Genomic DNA, 21,352 nt, shown 5'->3' with positions numbered 1-21,352 from the left:
TATAATTTACTGTCTACTGCTTTAGGATACTTAATAATTTTTTGGCAATATTTTATTGTTATAGGTCTTGAACACAAGAAATGAAAATAAGCTGCTTCCTAGACACACTCACTTAGTGCGGCAGAAGCGTGCCTGGATCACTGCACCTGTGAATCTTCGGGAGGGAGAGGATCTGTCCAGAAAGAACCCAATTGCCAAGGTGCCAATAGGAAATATGTGCATGTTACTAAAATATGGTGTGAGAGAACATTTATGTTCTCTTTAAGCTTAAGGAAAATTATACTGTGGACTTAGTGAGTCTTTGATATTCCAGATAACTTTGAACGTCAACTTAATTTTTAGCAGAAGGTACCAACATGAACATCTTCTTTCCCATTCTGGAAGATGGAGTGTCATTGGCAAATTTAACATATATATGTTAATTTAGTTTATATATAAAATATATGTTTATAGATTTAATTTATATATTTATATATTTTAGATAGATAGATAGATAGATAGATAGATAGATAGGCACTTGCCTTTCCATCTACCTAGAATCCCCTTCCCACAGATCTTTGCAGTACTCCATAGCCTCAAGCCTCTGCTCCAGTGTCACTCCTTTCATGGCTCATCCCATCTCTCTCGATCCCCTTTCAGCTTGTTTGGTAACACATTCTACTCCAGGACATTATGTTGGATGCTACTTGCTTGTCTGGCTCCCTCCTCAGAGTGCAAGCTCCCTGAGGGTTTTAGCCCATGGGATTCATAGCTTTGGAGGGAAATTTCCCATTAAAAATGATTTCTTGAAAGTTACAGTTTTAACTTAAATATTCCTCTGTTGTTTTTTATGTTAGATACATTCTGATATTGCAGAAGAACAACTCATAAAAATCACATACAGATATACTGGAAAAGGGATTACAGAGCCACCTTTTGGTATATTTGTCTTTAATAAAGACACTGGAGATTTGAACATTACCAGGATTCTTGATCGAGAAGAAACACCTTATTTTCTGGTAAGAAGAATGATATATTACATTTATTGGTTTGTAGCTTTTGGGGGTAACAGTTATGATTGCTTTCTTGTTTGGATACTATGGTAGTTTAATAACCTTAACTTCAATTCCTTCTGTTATTCATGTCACAATTTCAGCTCACTGGTTATGCTTTCAATGAACAAGGAGAAAGCCTGGAAGAACCATTAGAACTCCGCATTAAAGTTCTTGATATCAATGACAACGAACCAGTATTCACACAGGAGGTCTTTGTTGGGTCTGTTGAAGAATCGAGTGCAGCACGTAAGAGTCTTAGTATTTTTTTGAATGAATGCCCAGGTCATTTTATCCCCATTATGTAACTGAACACTAAATCCTGCGTCTTAATGACATCTAGGTATTACCCACAGAACAAACAGTAATAACTATTGCTGTGGGTTTGGAACTGCTTTTTTTGTGATGAGTTCCAGAGACATATGTGGTTTTGCTTTGTTTTTTTTTACCTTAAGAACAAATAGGACAGATTAATGCGATAGAATGGGTCCCTCTGACAACCACTGAATTCTGCCCTATAGCAGGAAAGCTGCCATAGATGATATTTAAGCAAATAGGTGTGAGTGTGTTCCAATAAAACTTTATTTACAAAAGCAGGTGACTGGTTGACTTTAGCCAAGTCAGTTCAGTTTGCTGATCTTTGACATATTATTTCTGCTATCAGGTTTATTGACAATATTGTTCAATATAGTGCTCTTTATCAAGACTTGCAGGAGAGATTTCTCTTTGATCATAAAATAAAAAACTATTATGTCTCCTAAATTGTTTGTATTTTAATAAGCATGTGTTTGTAGCTATTTGTTCTTCTCTTTGTGTTGGTTATTAGACCTATTACAAACAAATTTTTAGCCCTCTATAGCACATTTTTAGGATTTCACCCTAAGAATTGTAATGTAATAACAAAGGCCTTGCCCTCATCCTGTTTTTCCAGCTACTATATTCCATTTACACTTATTTCCTCATTTGGTTAATGTTTTTGATCTTGGTAACTGGGGTTTTGACAAATACATGAAATTCCTTTTGAACAAGCTAAAATTATAAATAAAATAATGACACGATAAATACAAATATGCTGAAAGTTGAGTTTCAACTGGACACCCCTGTTTCTAATATCAGATACCCTTGTGATGAAAATCAACGCAACTGATGCAGATGAGCCCAATACTCGAAATTCTAAAATTTCTTATAGAATCATATCTCAGCAACCTGCTGCTGCATTCCACTTGGATAAAGATACAGGAGAGATTTATACAATCATTAGTAACTTGGACAGAGAGGTAAAATAACATTTTGTGTTGCTCATCTTTTAAATTCTCTTCATTTCTTTCCAGTTTCTCCTCTCTATTTCTTTTTTTATTTTTCCGACTTTGTTCTATGTTCCTCATTCATAGAATGACTTTTGGAATTATCCTCTCATCGGTTTATGCTGTTTTGTATGGCAGCTATTAGTCATATGTAGCCATTGAGCACAGGAAATGTGATTAGTCCAGATCGAGATACGCTGTAAGTATAAAATAGTCACCAGGATGACAAGAGTTAGTATGAGGAAAAAAGAACACAAACTATCACCTTAATAATTTTTTTTGATTATATGTTGAAATAATATTTTGGACACTGTGGGTTAAACATATTTGTTTAAAACTAGTATCATCTGTTCTTTTTACCTTTTAAATGCTAGAAAATTTAAAATTACGCAAAGACAGCATTGTTCTAAGGCCTCTCCAGTCAGGTTTCTGTTTGCTACAGCGTTCTAAAGCAATGTTCCTTAATTTGGGGTTATATAGTAAAACATCAGGAGTCCTTTCTACTATAATAGAGAGAGGGGGAAAATGGAAATAGGAGTCGTACTTAGGGTAATAGAATTATTTGGAAAGGAAAGAATTATTGTAAACCTCATATTAGAGGAAAATTTGAGTAGGTTTCCTAGAAAGGCTGTTCTCGCAAGCATTTCACTTTTTATTTCTAACTCCAAGGGGAAGTTTTAAATGAAAAAGGAAGAGAGAAGATTTTTCCATATGTGTATTTTCACGTTTGCTACATACATGCATAACAATGAGTGGAATGTTGATGATTCAAGAACATTGTCACCACATATAAATCATCATCCAGTGCAGGCAGTGAATTTGTATTATTTGGAAAAATGATTGACTCCGCCCAGATTGTGCCTAACATTTCTACTGGCATCTTTGTAAAATCAGGAGTACTGTTACTTTTAAAATTTTGCTCTGTACCTTTTCACATAAAATTTAGTATTTTGAATGCATAGCATAATTTTTTTAACAAGCTGCTGTCTCTGAAGTATGAAAAAATTAGCCAATAGTAATGGCTGTTATTACTGGACATTCACCTCATGTCATATATTATTCTTTTTTTTTTAAGATTTATTTATTTATTTATACAAGCACTCGGTACAGTGAGAAGCGCGGGAGGGTGAGAGAATCCACCAGAGCAAGGAGCAGAACAGGCAGATGGACAAAGTACACTCCTGAGGGGAGCAGCGGGAGGGCGTCAGGAGAGGTCTGCGCGCCATTTGGGACCCTCGCCCGGCGGCCAGTGATCAAACCGTTGCTGCAGAGGCTGCGGGCAGCTTCGCAACCCAGCGCTCAACCACTGTGCCACGGGGAGGCCCTCATATATTATTCTTACCTTTTACATAATTAATCCATGTAATCCACCTAGAAACCCTTAAGGCAAAGCCAATTATTATTCCTTTTTTATACAAAAGGAAACTGAACGTCAGAGGGATTACATGTATGTTCAAAATGGCCAGTGAGTGACAAAGCTGGGATTGAAAGAGCCAGCTGGCTCCAGAGCCTGGGCTGACCTGCCTTTCCCTGAGCAGTTCATCCCCACACAAGACCCCTATGCACAGGAACTGGCTGCTTAGCCCCCTAAATTCTAGGTACATTGAACGGGGCCATTATAAGGGGATCATGCAGAAACTAAGGGTTCCCTTGGCAGTAATATCTGAAACCTTTTTTTTGGCTGTCCTAAAATGTCATTTTTAGAACATAATTTTCTAAGAATCATATCTAACGGGATGTCTAGACAAAGTTCACCAAGTTTTATCTTTATTGGCCAAATTTTCTTGGAAATAATATTTTCACACTTTGACTTTTGTTGAAAATGTAGTGTGGGGCAGAGAGGCAATTCCTCCTACAGAAAAGTACATACTGAACAGCAGTCTTGTGCACAGACAGTTTTAAGAAGAGACTCGCTCCTAATAACATCACCAATAACATATTTAAGAATTTGGCCATTAACAACTTCTGCTAATGTTTTCTGTCCATCTGGAAAAGCTCTGAATGCAAATAAACAACAACTTTACGCAAACAACAGCAGATCATGAAACATTTATGAGTAAAATATACTTTGGTTAATTCCTTTGGTGATAAAGTGGACTACAATCAGGAAAACAGATTTAAAAGTGATTCATTTTCACCCCAGGTGGCTATTTTTTATTGCTCTGCAGGAACACAGCAGCTACAGTTTGACAGTAGATGCAAGAAACGAGAATGTACAAATAACGGATAGACCAGCAAAACAAGCTAAAGTTCAGATTCGTATTTTGGATGTCAATGACAATATACCTGTGGTACAAAATGAAGTGGTAACTATTACTTTTATAACAAGTTATCTACTTGTTCGTATTTTAGTCCTAACTAGTAATATATCACTTTTGTTTGTGTTACATTAAAATAAATATCTGTGTGCTTGTGTTTTACAGTTTGAAGGGGAAGTTGAAGAAAATCAAGCCAATGTAGAAGTTATACGCATAAAAGTGTTTGATGCAGATGAAATTGGCTCTGATAATTGGTTAGCAAATTTTACATTTGTGTCAGGAAATGAAGGGGGTTATTTCCACATAGAAACTGATGCTGAAACTAATGAAGGAATTGTGACCCTTATTAAGGTAAGTGCTTCTGTTCAAAACTGGAATAGAAGAAGTTAGTAGAGGAGGAAACTGATATATTTTAGCTCCAAATATTTGCAAGAACTTTACATACTCAGTTTACTGGCACCATAATTGTTTCAGGTAGGAGACAGACCTGAGTTCTGTGGCTAGTTAGTGCTCACACTATAGTTCAAATTCAGGTCAGGGCCGCTAAGCCTAGCCAGACAGCAGACAACAGCATCATTATTGCGTGGCATACTTTCAGTCTTGCTTTGACCTGTGTCTGACTTCAGTGTCCCCACATCATGACCTCTTGCCTCTCCTGAGTATTCCTCAACTTACTACCACCTAATGGATCGATGTAACAGTAAAGCTAAAACTCACTGAAAACATTTAAAGGGCCTCTCTGGTGGCCTAGCGGTTAAGTCTCAGCACTACCACCTCCAAGGCCTGAGTTTTATCCCCAGTCAGGGAGCTAACCCATATATGGTGCAACAGGCCTCTCCTGTCTTGCCCACTGCTCCCCTCAGCAGTATATTTCAGTAGATCCACCTGTTCTGCTCTCCACCCACCTCCTGACCTCTGGCCTACACCCCAGTTCAGTAATAAATAAATAAAATCTTTTTAAAAAAATCTTAAAACTAAAACTATAAAAGCATGATAAAGCTTTAATTCAATTATTCTCAAGCTTAAGTGTACCTAAGAAATGCCTGGAATGGCTACATGCCAAAATGCAGATTCCTGGGGCCCCATCATCAATCATTCTGATTGGATTTGGCTCAGGAACTTGCCTTTATAACAAAAATGCACTGTAATTCTTATGTAAGTACTATAAGGGTGGCTTTTGGAAATGCAGCATTTTAATTGCTTCTGCTTAGTTAAATCTGTGAAGAAGTTTAGTTAAATTGTCTTATTAAGCATATGGTTCTTATACATTGGAACTCATAAGCACCACAGAATGCTTTAAACAAATATCACTTGATAGATTTTTTTACCTGACAAAGTAAGGAAGACCATCAATCTATTTTTAAAAGGTTTATGATAAAATTGACTTGTCAGATTTTAAGTAAAATGGAAAATAACAGCTTTCAAAATACTATTCCATTAAGTTACACACAAACCAAAAGTGATTTCCAAATTTTTACAAAAAACCTATTATATGTGGCAGAGTAAGTGAAATCTTAACAGCAGAAAGAGGAATAATGATAATATAAATGCATAACACATTAAAGAAAGGTTAACTGTGTTTAGTCATTGATTATAGGTTCAATCCTGCTATGAAACTTTAAATATAAATCCAGTAACTACATAAGCAGAAACAGTCATTAAATGATGACTGACAGACACACTGTTGAAGTAGTCTCAGTGTGCCATGGCAGCACCCAAAAAAGGATGCACTTTTTTTCTACCAAGAGGGACATGGACAAAAATTAGTAAAATTATGGTCTCGCTCATAGCAGGAATGTAGAAAACCTAAACTAAATAAGAGACCAGGAAAAAGACTAATCAATACAAAGTAAAAATCAAAATCAACAAGCAACTATAAACCAGAGACACACTTGGGGGGAGGGGTGGGGAAAGGAAGGACTAGAGTCAAAATAAGGGGAGGTGCAATTGTATGGGGAATATAACCAAAATGAAAATGCATACATTGTGCAAAGATGAAAAAAGATGTAAGAATTATATAAAATAAAATATTTAAATTAATTAATTAAAAAAAATAAAAACTTTTAAGGGGCACATCATACCACTGTAAATTGCTACACGTAAGTAGAGAGTAGAATGAGGATTATTTTCTGTAGCTCAGAGTGAAATAATATGGAAGTAAACTTGCACAGCTTTGGGGAAAAAAATTAGTAAAATTAGTATCACAATGAAAGCTACAGATTAAGAAACTTATAAACTTACTCCCTTGATTCTGTAAAGAATTCTTCCAAATTATAAGGGCAGTAATCAGATTTCACTGAAAGAAAGACAAAAAAGATATACAAATAGCAAATTCAGAAGAAGATACCCAACACCCTTAGTTATTAGAGAAAATGCAAATTAAAGCTACATGAGATACCACTGCATACCTATTAGATAGGGCCATAATCAACAGTCTAACAGTAACAAATAAAGGCAAGAATATAGAGAAAATGGAACTGGTGGAGACCAAATGATATATGCAGTTTGACAGGTTTTCTAAAAATTAAACATAAAATAGTCATCCAATTGACAAAGACTGTTAAATTACATGATATCAAGTGTTGGAATACTCAGTGCTGCTGTATTTCTCAAGTGTTAAATTATATATAACATTAAAACCACCCCATGTATGTGTTTTCAATGTGTTCGACTCTCTTTTGAAATAACTCTCTTTGATTTTGCCTCTCTAGGAAGTAGATTATGAAAAAATTAAGCATCTTGACTTGAGTGTTATTGTCACCAACAAAGCAGCTTTCCACAAGTCAATTTTGAATAAATATAAACCTGTATCCGTTCCCATCAAAGTAAAGGTGAAAAATGTGAAAGAAGGTTTTCTTTTAAAAAGCAGCACAGTCTCAGTTCAAGTTAGCGAGGGCATGGATAAATCAAGCCTAAGCAAAGTAATTGGAAAATTTGAAGCTTTTGATGAAGATACTGGACAGGTAGCCCATGTAAGGTAAGAGAAAGTTGTGAATATTTTTCCTCATTTTAAATTACTTTAAGTGCCTATTTTCAAAAATTATAATAAAATTTGAACACTTAACTCCTTCAAACTCCTTCAAACCCCCAAAGGTCTGTGAATTAAATTTCCTAGAAAGCCTGCAATTGAAAGGCACTGCCTAGGATCTGCCTAGTATGAGACTGAGGCTGTGTCCCCCAGTGCAGACAGTTCTGCCTAGAGAAGGCTGAAGGAAACAGAGACAGTTTAGAGGAAAACATTCTGAAGTCTCTCTTTATATCCAGAATGAACATCAGAGGTAAAAAAAAAAAAAAAAGGAGCAAGTAAAATTTACTGCGGATTCTATTTTACACAAGTTTGGTTAAAATAATTGCATAATGTATTTTAGTATGAGGAAGGCAGTTTTATTTGCACATAAATTTTGGGAATTAGTCTTCATTGAAAGCAGTCTGCTTTGGTTCAGGAATTGATGGACCTTCTATACCAGGTGTCTTAGTGTAGTTGAGAACATACTAGATACCACCACTGTGCTAGAAGGGACTGTATTGTGCCTACTCTATAGTGACACCTTAGGGTTGCATGATGCATTTACATTTTCAAGGTAAATGTTTACATCTTAAATCTCAAAGCGAAGCCATGCAAAGAAGACTCTGAAGAGCTATTATTTATGGAGCTCTTTTACAGTGATTCCAGTTGAATTTAAAGAATCTTTGCCTTCCGCACAGACACAACACTTTTCCTCTGCTGGCTCCAGATTTATTTGGTTGCTGATTCTGCTTATGCCTGTGTCAGTCACTACATGCCAGCATTTCAGAAAAGATTGTACTAGATGACAGGCAACCATAGTAAATGGGAAAGTAGAGAGAACTCTTCAGTAATCTTTCCTCCTCCTTTTAATGGGATTCATCAGCCAATAGTAGCAAGTAACCTTTTCCCAAAATAATATCGACAGCTTCTACTGTGTTTTCTGCAATGTCTTGGTGACCCTTTTTTGCCTATCCTACCTGCAGAAACCAGCTATGCTTCTCCTGAGCTTTGTAGGCTAATTTTTATTTCACACCTCTAATTCTTCCCAGGCAGTCCCAGAATCCCCAGAATTCAGAATGAACATTCCATAAGATAATTTCTCACTGCTATCCATTGAGAGACTAATATGTCCTAATTAACTCTGACCAGTAATACTGTAGCTATTGTATTGACACTTCTATTTCCCCACCTAACTAATTTTGGCTACTTTTTTTTTTTCTTAAGAGCTGTGAATATATCAAAAATATTTCTCTGTCTAGAGAAAGTGAACTATGTTCACTTTTGTTGAAATAACTTATAATCATAGAATTTGAGAATGAGAAACATCTTAAAAATCAATTCAGATCTGCTAATTTATAGATAAGGAATGGTAAGCACAGCTACATTAAATAATTTTCCTATGTTCACCTATTTAGTGGTTGCTACTTAGAAGTGCTGACAATGGTGACAGATTTATATTCTTAGCTTTGTCATAAATAACTATTTTACTGATGATTCATATGCATCATTTATGATACTTAACATCACATGTGAGCTGCCACTCTACTTAATGTCTCGTTTTTACAACAGAAAATGGTTAAAAAATTCCTTAAATGAAATTAAAAATATTCCATTGTGAACTGTGATCCTCAGTATTAAAACTCACCTTTATTGTAAGTTTGAAATTGAAAACCATTGACAGAAACTAAATCCAAGCTTTAAAACTCCAAACATGAAGTTCAGAAATACATGCAAAAATCCAAATGTAATTTTTTAAGGTTGACATTTTCAAATGGTAATAACATGCCAATAAATATCAGTTCTTCTTGGGTAACTAAGTTATTCTCCAAAGATTTATCATAAATTTAAGGGAGATTAGATCAAAAACTGTAAGACAGATTGCTGAGCAACTTGCATACCTCCTAGGTTAGTAGGCTAGGGATGGTTGTCTTTGCATGTATGTCTTGGGTGTGTTACACAAGTAAGGAAGAAAGTGTAACGTGCAATAAAAAGAGAGGCTTTTCATTTGCAGCAATATGGATGGAGATGGAAGGGATTATATTAAATGAAAGTAATCAGAAAGAGAAAGACAAGAGATGATTTCACTCATGTGGAATATAAACAAAAAAAGGAAAAGACAAAGCTAAATCAAAACAAGCCCCACAAATGTGATTGCAGAAAGGAGGCTACCAAACTGGAAAGGCCGGTTGAGAAGCAGAGAGGGAGGAGGAGGCTCAGTGTGCTGTGCTGAGGATTACTGGGGCTTTGGCAGTGGGCATGGTGTGCTAACTAACATACTTCTAAAAAGGTGTGGGCCTTTACCTCTCAATCATTTAGTGTTAGAAACCAGTTGCTAGGATAGTTTTAAAAACTAAAAACACTCCATTAATGCCTGTAAAAAGAACATATATAATAAAGCAAAATTGGAACTTAAAAGTTGTATATATGAGGTCTCAATTTATCCAGAATTCACAATTAATTTTGTTTCTTTTATAAAAGGTATTCAAAACTGGAAGATATCGACAATTGGATATCTATAGATTCTGTCACATCTGAAATGAGGCTTGCAAAAATTCCTGATTTTGAATCTAGATATGTCCGAAATGGTACATACACTGTAAAGATTTTGGTTGTATCAGAAGGTAAGTTACTAAATGGAAATTTTTCTTGGTTATATATGTTCAGATTTTATTTTCCAACATTGGAGAATTTTTGATTTTATAGATAAAACAAATGTATTTTTCTTAAAGATATTTTATTTTATTTATACAAGAGCTTGGGTACAGGCCAGAGGCACTGGAAGGTGAGAGGATTCACCAGAGAGAGTGGGGAGCAGAACAAGCAGACGGACCAAAAGCACTGCTGAGGGGAGCAGTGGGTGAGACAGTAGAGGTCTACTGCGCCATGTGGGTATCTCCCTGTGGACAGCTCCACAGCGCTGTGCTCAACCCGCTGCGCCACCGGGGAGGCCCAAAAACAGATTACTAGTTAAACCTTCACATTTCTACTTATTGAGTGGATTAAAAGACATTATTTGATCTGGATATGAAAACATATCTAAAATAGGAAGTATCCCAATTTGTTAGTTCCTTCTTATAATATTGGTAAAAGAATTCAAATTATGACTGTTGTCAGCATTATAACCAGAATATACCACTTTTTTTCTTTCTTAACTTTTAAGATTACCCTAGGAAAACTGTCACTGGCACTGTTGCTATCAATGTTGAAGACATCAATGACAATTGTCCCAAACTGGTCAACCCAGTGCAATCTATCTGTGATGATAGACCATATGTGAACGTGACTGCAGAAGATCTGGATGGACCCCAAAATAGTGCTCCCTTCAGTTTCTCTGTTATTGACAAACCACTTGGAATGGCAGAACAATGGAAAATAGTACTCTACGAAAGTAAGCAAAATCACTGGCTGACGTATTTAAATATTAAACATGATAGATATGTAAAGCCTCTGTAATATAGGCTGTGTTTCTTGTAAAGTATATTTCCAGTATAGCTTTTTAAAAGAGGTTATGAAAAGAGGTTCTGAACTTAACTATAGTATATCATCTGCCTAAATACTCTATTTGGATTAACAGAAGAAGGAGAAAAGGACAATCATCTTAACATCTTAAAGCTAGCTGGGTGTTCTCCATATTACTCCAGAAGTAGTTGTTGGTGGATTTTTTTAAAAAAATTTATTTATTGATGCATACAAGAACTGGGGTACAGGCCAAAGGTGTGGTGGGTGAGAGGATTCACCAGAGACAGAGTGGGGAACAGAACAGGCAGACTGACCAAAATACACTGCTGAGGGGAGCAACAGGTGAGACAGGAGAGATCTGCTGTGCCACGTAGGTAACACCTTGGCCGGAAGGGAATCGAACTCATGCTGCAGAGGCTGCAGATAGCTTCACTGTGCTCTGAGCAACCAGAGTTGTGCCCACTAAAAACTTTCAAGTATGACAATAATAGTTGCATTATTGAATAAATGATAAAATAAAGGCTGTTCAATGGATCTTTCATTTAACTCAGTTGTTTGTTACCATGTTCCCAGTACATAGGATAAGTCCTAGCATTTTCTAGGCACACACATTAGTCATAAAAGTAATATTCCTATATCCAACCCTTCACTATTAACTTGTCTGTTTTGCAGTATCTGGATAATTTTAACATGCACTTGGTAGGTATTCAATAGAGACATTAAGCTAGAAAAAAGCTTAGAACTGGAGCTAGGTATTATTAGCAAGTAAAAATGTTTCCAAAATATAACCTCGCCCCTTCCTTGGTTATCACTCATTTTATTTCCTGTTGCCTCCTACCTTTACAGGTACCAGTGTGCAACTGCAACAGAAGGAACTAAAGCCTGGGAGAAGTGAAATTCAGTTCCTGATCTCAGACATTAAGGACTACAGTTGCCCTGAGAAGCAGATCCTTGAACTCACTGTCTGTCAGTGCCGGGAGGGCAGTGACTGTACGAAAGAGATACTCCAATCCTCTGTTGGCCTGGGATCCCAAGCAATTGCCCTCATAATTTTGGCCATTCTGCTCTTGCTAAGTAAGTATTTAAAAGCCACTTTAGCTCTGTTAGTTATTTAAGTGTACTGATTAATGTTTTGTTACTATGGTCATTATTGATTTCTTTAGTGTTGTTCTTTAACCACACTTGAAAAGTGAGTAGACTAATGATAATTGATCATTGATAAATGCAGCAAAACTATTGCAGAATTCTTCACAATTTAAACCATTTTTCCTGATTTAAACCACCAAGGTTATTATGCATGCTCTTCAGCAACATTTTAGCATAAAATGTTGGTGTTTCCATTTTGACAAGTTCTCTAAGGGGGGCATGTTGTCTGTATTTCACTGCTGTGCCCCCAGTGCCTAGACCATTCAGAAAAGATTGGTTGCATGAATTTGGATTATGGATATAGGGTTGTTCTACAAACTCATTTTATTCCTATTGATCCTTGCTTTGCACATTCAGCTTGTCAGAGCCCCGCCTCCTCCTCCTTCCAATACCTTCTCCTTGGCTTCACCAGCTCTTAGAGTAACCAGACCCTCTGAGCACGTCTGTGCTTCCCAGCACTGACAGCCACCTGCTTTCCCTGCATGCCCCCCAGACCTCAGGTTTCCTGTCACAGAAGACAAAGGACTACAACCCAGGGTCAAGGAGTCAAGTGGAATGTTGCTCCAATGGACTGCTGAGCATGGGCAGGGCTGCCTCTAGGCTGCCTGGGCCATTCAAGTGACAGAGGAGGAGCTTATCAAATTAGTAGTGGGAGATGTTCAGTTGAAGCACAACCTCAGCAGTTTAAAATGTACTTTTATACCATTTTCTCTATCTTATGGCATAAAATATAGACTCAAGGTAAATGACTTGTCTCAGCTTACCAAATTTGTAGGTAGGGCAACTTGGATGACTGACATCTTTTACTCCAGGATTCTATGCACTAAGTTCTGTCTCAGATTCCCCAGGGCATAAGGAGGCACTTGACACAAGGCCCCTGATATCTTTTGTTGGAATTTGTTAAATTGGTGCTCAATTGCCCCTGGTAATTTCAATCTTTTTATTATACACAGAGCTGTGGTTACTATGCTTTCAACTATTTTACATAAAAAGGAATCTAGGGTGGAGTCAATTTATCTTTGGAAGTGCTGAATGGGAGTGGCAATAAAAGCTAATTTGAGGTGGCCTGCTGCAAGTGCCCTTAATGCTTTAGTACATTCATCAAGGGGCCAATGCTGACTTCATTTCTTCCTAGAGGTAGAATAAGATTAAAGGAGGGAGCCCTGAAATTTTATTGAATTCTAAATGTAATGTTACATATATTCTAAGGGTTTTCAATGTAGAATTGTTTTAGAGAGTTGTACTTTGTTAATTTTAAAGTTAATTGAAACCTCAGTGAGCCATGCCTGGTGCTAAATTCTACTCCAGGGTGAAATATTTCAGAAGTTCCAATGTCCTAAAGTATTTGAATATGTTAAATTTTTTTCTACCCTTTGGGGCTCTTGATGTTTTTTTTTAAGTAGTGAATTTTCCTCTATTAAAAATTGAAGTGGTTTTTTAAAAAGTAACTTTAAGTCAGTATTGATTATTTGGATCCTATCAAATCCAGTCTTGGTGCACTACTCAGTAACCACAAACAACCTCTTGTGTTGGACAAAGCCTCCGAATCTATAAGACTTCCTCATTCTCCTCATCCTGCCTCTAGATTTTGGTATAACTCACCCCAAACAAGCTTGGTGAGGTTGGAATAGGGTGGGAAAAGAAAACTTGGGATGTACATAAATGAAGAGTGAACTCTGGAAGTGATATACAAATTCCAAAATTATGCAGTACAAATATAGAAATACACTGGCCTCACCTTCTCTGTAATCAATGTTGTTTCTGTCCAGTGGTACCGCTTCTTCTGCTGATGTGCCGGTGTAGAGTGGACATCAAAGGCTTTACGCCCATTCCTGGCACTATAGAGATGCTACATCCTTGGAATAACGAAGGGGCACCACCTGAAGACAAGGTTAGAAAATCAGAAAATCAATGGAATTTGTCTTCTTTGCTAATCTTAAAGCGGCCGTGGAAAGTGTCTCTGACATTCTAGGTCTTGCGCGCATGAAGCGGTTATGCACAATACACATTCACAAAGGGGTCTGACAACAACATATGAGTCATATACTGACTCAGAATGTAGAATAAAGGTTAAAGAAACGAAGAATGTGTGGGGCTTTAAGATAGAAATTTTTGTGTTAAATGGGCGGTCCAACTCCTCTTCCCCTCCACCGACTTTGCCATGGCTGGCAAAGTAAAGCTCAGACCCCAATGACAGAAAGAAAATATTACAAAGTCTCTGTCCTCTCCTACCTACTTACCAGTCATCTCCCCTTGTCTCTACTGCCTTTTCACCCCAGTGTCACGTGGCCATCGGCAATGAGCATTAGGTAATAGAGTAACTTGCTAATGAACTGTCATCAGGAGTCAGAGAGTGACTCAGTGGCTGAAATATAGAAGTGGGCAGTTCAAGACCATGGTAATGATTCCTTCGCAGTGTGGCCCCAGGGTCCTCCTCTCTCCTTTGTCCTACATGTACGAGCCCCATTCCCTGCTCCCCTCCTGCTCAAGATGTAGCAGCTGCCCTCACATTCTAACCAGCAGTTAGAGGAAGTGAAGAACTGCTTTTTAATAACACTTATGAGAAATGCATAATAAGCCATTTCTGCTTAAAATCATGTGAACCAGAATCAGTAGTAGTGGGGGGTTAAATATTTAAATACAGTCTTTATTTGAGCCAGTATTTTGTATTGTATCCAGCTAGGAAAACAAAATGAGGATTCTGTAGCCATAGAAGGAGACAGTGAACTCTAGAGGAAAGTTGAGTGCCAGTAAAATACATGAGCTGAGATCATATTTTAAAGTTCTTGCCTGAGGTTATAATCAGCTAACAAAACAAGAAGGGAAAATTGGGAGATCTTTAATAAGTCTAAGCAGAAGTTATTCAACCCAAAATATTTTTCCTTATTTGTTCCTGGAAAAAGCATATTCCTTTAATATGCCTTCTTAGCTCAGATTCTTCAAACATCCTGACCCTTCATCCTTCTGACTCAGTTCTCAACTGTGTTTGGTCTCACAGGACATGCCACCACTTCTGACAGCAAATCGCTCCGATAGCGTCGACCTGGGCCATAGAATTGGAGGTGGTACCTCACCCAGTGTCCCCATCATCAAAGGAAGTAGCTCTGCTTCCTTCAGCAAAGTGCAGCCCAAGAGTGAGATGAATGGGAGATGGGAAGAACATAGAAACTTTACTTCTGGTGGTGCTGCCCAGGTTACAGAGACCATCGGAACCCTGGCGGGCACTCAAACCATAATGAACACACAATTCATAGCAGCTTCCAAAGACATGACCTCTTCTGTTGCAGCCATTGGAGCTCGAGCCAACACTGTTGCAGTGAACGAGGAATTCTTAAGAAATTATTTCTCTCAGGTCAGCATTGGTGTTTACATGTGGAAGAAACAAAACTATTTCTATGCGAGTATTGTCTTAGGGTAATCATTGCCTTGAATCAAAATGGGACTTTGTTCTATTTTTAAGAGCATGCTCTCTGCCAATGAGGAAAGAGAGTTGTGAGCCATTGAGTCAGTCAGTTAAATTATGCAGTGGTAACAGACGATCTCACAGATCTTCTTGCAGAGGCTTATTTCTCGCTTCCATTCGTGCTTTTGCCAGTTGATGCATCCTGCTCTGCACCATGTTGTCTTCATCCAAGACGCATGCAGATAGAGCAGATTTTACCTGGACAACTGCATTGTTGGGTTGCAGGGAACAGCAACACAGAACCAGGCAGTGGCTCCTTCCTTCCGTCACCGGAGCAAATCACAGCGCTAAGTCCTGCCAGTGGGTCAGATAGCAGAATCCTTTTGCAGGGGCCAACTTGATAAGAATGGACCCAAAAGGAGGGTTGCAAGTATGTGACCTAAAAAAATACAACCTGTTACTGATTTTTCTCTTCTAAATAAGAGTACTTGTTTTCACTTTTAAGGAGTTCCACACCCAAAAAAAAATTGCAGGCAAGATACAGGAAAGATGATTGGACAAAGTCAGGAAGCCCATGCCTGCAATTAGGAAGTGGAAATGGGCTGGGTGCCTTTCTCAAAAACAAGGTCTGTGCCCCCAGTGTGGGGATGGGCAGAGTTAGACTGTCAGCATCTGAAGGATGTTTTGTCAGGACTCCATGGGCAGGCTTCCATGGAGGCCATTTGATTCCTTCCCCCTATCTTCTAAATGGTTGCAAATGCTTGGGGTGTTTCCCCACTTTTCCCACCTTCCTCCCCTCCCATTCACCCCATCTTCACACCCCAAGTGTTAGCTTGTGTTGGGGTGGTCAGTGTCAAGAAAACCACTCCATGGCCCTTTTTTTTCTCACTGCCAAGCTCTGTTATGATGTCCTATTTAATTTTGATATATTTCCCCCTCTCTCCTCTAATCCTGCTCCAGTAAATCTTGGTTATGCTCATATGTACAGCTTTTGCTTTGGAAATCATTTCAAACTTATAAGGAATTTTGAACTGTTGTATATGCTACCCAGATTACCCAATTATTAACATTTTGCCATTTACTATTTGTTTTCCCATTTCTCCTCTGCCCCCCACATGCAATATTACATTACCACAGTACAGTGAACAATTCCGAAATTTCACAATGAATGACGCATCCCATGTGTCAATTCAGCCAGTCTTTCAGTGCCACGGATTTTCTTGCCCAGGACCAGCCTAGCATCATGCATTCCATTTCGTTGTCGTGAAATTTTAGTCTCCTTTAATCTGATGCAGTCCCTCTGCCTTTCTTTGTTTTTCACGTTTTTAATATTTTTTTAAAGATTTATTTATTTATACAAGCACTGGGTACAGTCAGACGCGCAGAAGGGTGAGAGAATTCACCAGAGCCAGAGTGGGGAACAGAACAGGCAGACTGATGAAATACCCTGCTGAGGGGAGCAGCGGGCGGCAGGAGAAGTTGGCGCACCATGTGGGACCTCGCCTGGCTGCCGGGGATCAAACTGGGGCTGCAGAGGCTGCGGGCAGCTTTGCAGCCGAGCGCTCAACCGCTGCTCCATTGGGGAGGCTCCGTTTTCAATATTTTTTAACAGTATGGACCTTTTTGTAGCATGTCTCTCAGATTGCATTTGCCTGGACTCAGGTTATGATTTAGCATTGGGATAAGAGTCTTATTAAGTGAAGTTGTGTCACTAACCCTGTGTCTGTTTCCATTTTAGAAAGCGGCTGCTTTCACTGAGGACAATGACTTCCACATGGCCAGAGACTGCCTTCTGGTGTATGCTCAGGAAGACACTAACTCTCTACATGGTTCCATTGGCTGTTGCAGTCATATTGAAGACGAACTAGATAACTGCTCCTTAGATGATCTAGGATTTAAATTCAAGACCTTAGCTGAAGTTTGCTTGGGTCGAAAAATACTTACAGATATGGAAATTGAGCAAAAATCTGTCAGAGAAACAGACACGAAGGCACCCTCCCATTCACACTATGAGCAAACGAGGGTCAATTCACAGAATACCTACGCCTCTGGTAGTAGCTTTCAGGTTCCAAAACCTTTGCATGAAGCAAATGCAGAGACAGTAACTCAAGAAATAGTCACTGAAAGGCCTGTGTCTTCTAGGCAGAATCAGAAGGTAGCTACAACCCTTCCTGATCCCTTGGCTTCCGGTAATGTTATAGTGACAGAAACGTCCTACACTACTGACTCTGCTCTGCCTCCAAGCATGGTGATTCTGACCCCTAGAAAGCCTCAGGGCCTGATCGTGACGGAGCGGGTGTATGCCCCAGCTTCTACCTTGGTAGATCAGCATTATGCTAGTGAAGATAATGTCATGGTTACCGAGAGAGTACTACAGCCTAACGGTAGCCTCGCTGGGCCCTTGGAAGACACTCAGCATCTGGCAGATGCAGATTATGTTATGATGAGGGAAAGAGAGAGCTTCCTCACCCCCAATTCCGGGGTACAGGCCACTCTGGCCAGGCCCAGCTTAACAACTGTTGGCCATTCTCATTCTGCCGTCACCTCGTCTTCCACCAGAGTCTCCAAGCATAGCCGCATCCAGCAATCTTACTCCTAAACGTGGTCAGCACAGTCTGAGCTAGAGGTTAACTAGCAGTGACTGGTTCATGTTTTCAATGGACCTGCCTTTTCCTGAGCCTTACAGACTTAAGAGACACATCACATTGGGTTTAAAGTTTTTCTGAGTCATAATATGCAAAGGACCTCACTGTCTCAGCTTCCAGGAGTGTGCTTAGATTTGTCCCATGATTTACTGAGGGCATAGTGATGATACTGTAGCTGAAGTCATATAGTATTCACAAAAGCAGCCAGAGAGAAAGAACTGGCTGCTCTGAATTTACCAAATTTACAGAGTATGTAGTTCATCAGTCACCCAACAGAACCACCCATGAAGCTTCCTGGACCTCCATACACTTTAACATTGCTTCCTGTATTCTCTACTTAACTGCATCTAGCAGATTGTCAACAACTCTTTTATCTAAAGAAACATGCAAAATCTGGGCTACTAGTTTTGTTTGTTTCCTTAGACAGAGGCCTTTTACTCTGTCTTGAGTTGACTGAGTTTTGGAACACTAACTTGGTAAAAACACGCATTGTGTGTTTCTTTGTGAGTGTGCAGGTGTGTGTACACTTGTGTACACATTTGCGTGTATGACCTTAAAAATAGCATTATGCCTTCCCTTTTCTCAATTGTCATGAAGATATTGAACACTTCAAATTCAGTTGAAAATTCAAGGGCAAAATGCATAAATAATAGTAATTTGCTTTTTAATAGTAATAATATTAAAAATCTCAGGGTGCATTATTTTCTATTTATAATAGTACAGCTAAATCACCCCACTAGACTCCATTCTCTCCTGTGATAGGAATTGTGCCTACTACACTGTTAGATCCTCAGTGCCTAACATGGGTATCAAATAAGTAGTTGGGAAATTAGATGAAATTTTGGAAACTATTCTATTGCCAAAAAAAAAAATTGAAAGACCCTGTATCTGCAATTATGAATTTGAAATTGTGTGTTTATTCTGTGTCATAAAGCCACTGTGGTTGTGACTTACTACCTGAGTATTAAATATAGAATTGACCTAATTTTGTATTATATCCTTGCTTTTCCTTTTGAAAAGTTTTTGGGGTGTTTTGGCTCCTAGGTTGATTGTATTTTTATTGCTCCTTGAAAAAGCTAATACATTTTAAGTTTTGATGTATAAATGCATATCAGTAATGATTTATGTAAATATTCTGCATAGCTAAGTAATTTTTATAAATTTTAAAGACTGTATTTTTGTGATTTTCCCAAGCTATTTTGCTAAAAAAGAAAATCTTTAAAAATTCATTGTAGCACATTTTTAGAAACATTGTTGAATTTTGTTACACAAAAGCTTTATACTCTTTGTTCTCACTGACAGTGGATGGGTAAAGGCAAATATTTTCAGACACAATATAAATCTGGCCAAGATGAAGATCACTCTTTGATGATCTAAATTTTTTACTTACTACTTAGTAAATGTTGCAATCTTTTTCATTATAGATAGTAGTTAATATTTTACTAAGTATGGAACAGGAATATCACTTTTGTGTGAAAATGTAAATATGACATCTGTATTCCAAACAAACAAAACTTGTTCTTAAACTTCCTCCTTGGGCAGGCTCGTAAAACTTAGCCTGACTCTGTATATGGCGTATTCACATTTTCTAAATGGTTTTCTCTGTCCTTGAGAGGGTGATTTGTATTAGTTTTTACATGTGTTCTGTGGGAAATTATATTTGTATGTGTATCACATAAAATATTTAAATAAAAAGATGACCTTCAGAGCTATCCTTTCCACATAACTTTTTATTACTTCTTGTTTTACAAAGGAGTGTCACTGGTTGTTCACAGGGAGAGGGCACTCTGAAAGCAGGTGTTTGTTGGAATTTGATCGTTTAATTAAAAACACTTATCTCTGCCTCAGGCAGCCTCCTTGGAAGAGCATCATTTCCCTCCCTAAGAGTACGAGAAGGCCCAGCTAAATTGGAAGTTCATATAAAGTGTGAATGGTTTTTATGGGAAATATTTCCAGTAGTAAGTTGTTTATCTGAAATTCAAATTAGACTATGTAATCCATATTTCAATTTGTAAAATGTGGCAAACTTGTTCCTTAGGGACCAGTGGGAGCTTGCCACCCAGAAGGTAACACTGGAGGAAACTGTTGGCCTGTCGGACCTATTTGGACACCAGACCCAAAGAGATGAAATCCACCAAGGTTGAGATCCTGCTTTAGTTGCTTGTAGTTTACAAGGGAGAAGGTTTGTTTTGCCTGTATTATAATGTCACATTAATAAATATTTCACAACACCAGCTCATCATGATCTCCTATAGCATCTAAAGCATGAAGACACATGTATTTCTGTGCCCCCAAGCTCTCACCCCAAATTGCACATGGCAACAACTTTTAGTTAAATCTTTACAGATGTTTCAATTGCCACTACATCAAAATGGTTATAACAGGATCTCAAGTGTCACCTAGAAATGAGATTTTATATTGTTACCTGATATTTAAATCTTAATTCTTAACAAACCAAAATTTCTTGATTTCACTATTTTAGTGTAGGTCAAGTCCTCTAGATCATTGTTTTTCATCTACTTTTTCTACTAATTACTGAGAGGAACGTTAACATTTCCAACTGATTATGGCTTTGTCTATTTCCCCTGTAATTCTCCTTTTTTGGCCTATATTTTGAAACTTTTACTGTGTTATTAGGTCGCAACACATTTGGCATTATTGTGTCTTCCTAAAGAACTGACCCTTTAACCAAATTATAGATTAGCACTTTTTATCACTGATTATATTCTTTGTCTTGAAATCTTTTACCTTACTCAGTATTGCCATATTAGCTTTCTTAGGCACAGTGTTTGTGTGGTATATCTTTTTCATCTTCATACTTTCAACCTATTGATACATTTAAAGAATATGCTAATTATAGATAAAAGGTTATATATATATATATAGTTACATAAATACGTGTTTTACTTTCATACCCATTTTAAAAATTTCTGCCTTTTTTTTTTTAAGATTTATTTATTTATTTATACAAGCACTGGGTACATTCAGAAGCGCGGAAGGGTGAGAGAATCCACCAGAGCCAGAGCAGGGAACAGAACTGGCAGACTGACTGAAATACACTGCTGAGGGGAGGAGCAGGCAGCAGGAGAGGTCTGCGAG

The 21,352-nt window shown here is 37.9% G+C and overlaps 1 protein-coding gene across 1 annotated transcript in view; it reads left to right on the top strand.

The window, feature by feature from the left end:
- Positions 1 to 19,967, top strand: part of DSG2 (desmoglein 2) — a 35,231-nt gene extending 15,264 nt beyond the window's left edge. The window contains exons 3-15 of the mRNA XM_037508696.2: positions 65 to 199; positions 837 to 998; positions 1,136 to 1,280; positions 2,148 to 2,308; positions 4,504 to 4,641; positions 4,759 to 4,944; positions 7,305 to 7,570; positions 10,079 to 10,221; positions 10,761 to 10,988; positions 11,906 to 12,133; positions 13,975 to 14,096; positions 15,204 to 15,557; positions 17,347 to 19,967. Of these exons, the coding sequence (XP_037364593.1) occupies positions 65 to 199; positions 837 to 998; positions 1,136 to 1,280; positions 2,148 to 2,308; positions 4,504 to 4,641; positions 4,759 to 4,944; positions 7,305 to 7,570; positions 10,079 to 10,221; positions 10,761 to 10,988; positions 11,906 to 12,133; positions 13,975 to 14,096; positions 15,204 to 15,557; positions 17,347 to 18,207 (3,129 nt within the window). The 3' untranslated portion in view covers positions 18,208 to 19,967. The remainder of the gene's footprint in view (positions 1 to 64; positions 200 to 836; positions 999 to 1,135; positions 1,281 to 2,147; positions 2,309 to 4,503; positions 4,642 to 4,758; positions 4,945 to 7,304; positions 7,571 to 10,078; positions 10,222 to 10,760; positions 10,989 to 11,905; positions 12,134 to 13,974; positions 14,097 to 15,203; positions 15,558 to 17,346) is intronic.
- The last annotated feature ends 1,385 nt before the right edge of the window (positions 19,968 to 21,352 follow it).

This window comes from Talpa occidentalis, unplaced genomic scaffold, assembly GCF_014898055.3.
Source record: "Talpa occidentalis isolate TD23 unplaced genomic scaffold, MPIMG_talOcc4v2.1 talOcc4.13, whole genome shotgun sequence".
Classification (NCBI taxonomy): domain Eukaryota; kingdom Metazoa; phylum Chordata; class Mammalia; order Eulipotyphla; family Talpidae; genus Talpa; species Talpa occidentalis.
The sequence above is the reverse complement of the archived record's forward strand: the minus strand, read 5'-3'. Positions and strand labels throughout refer to the sequence as shown.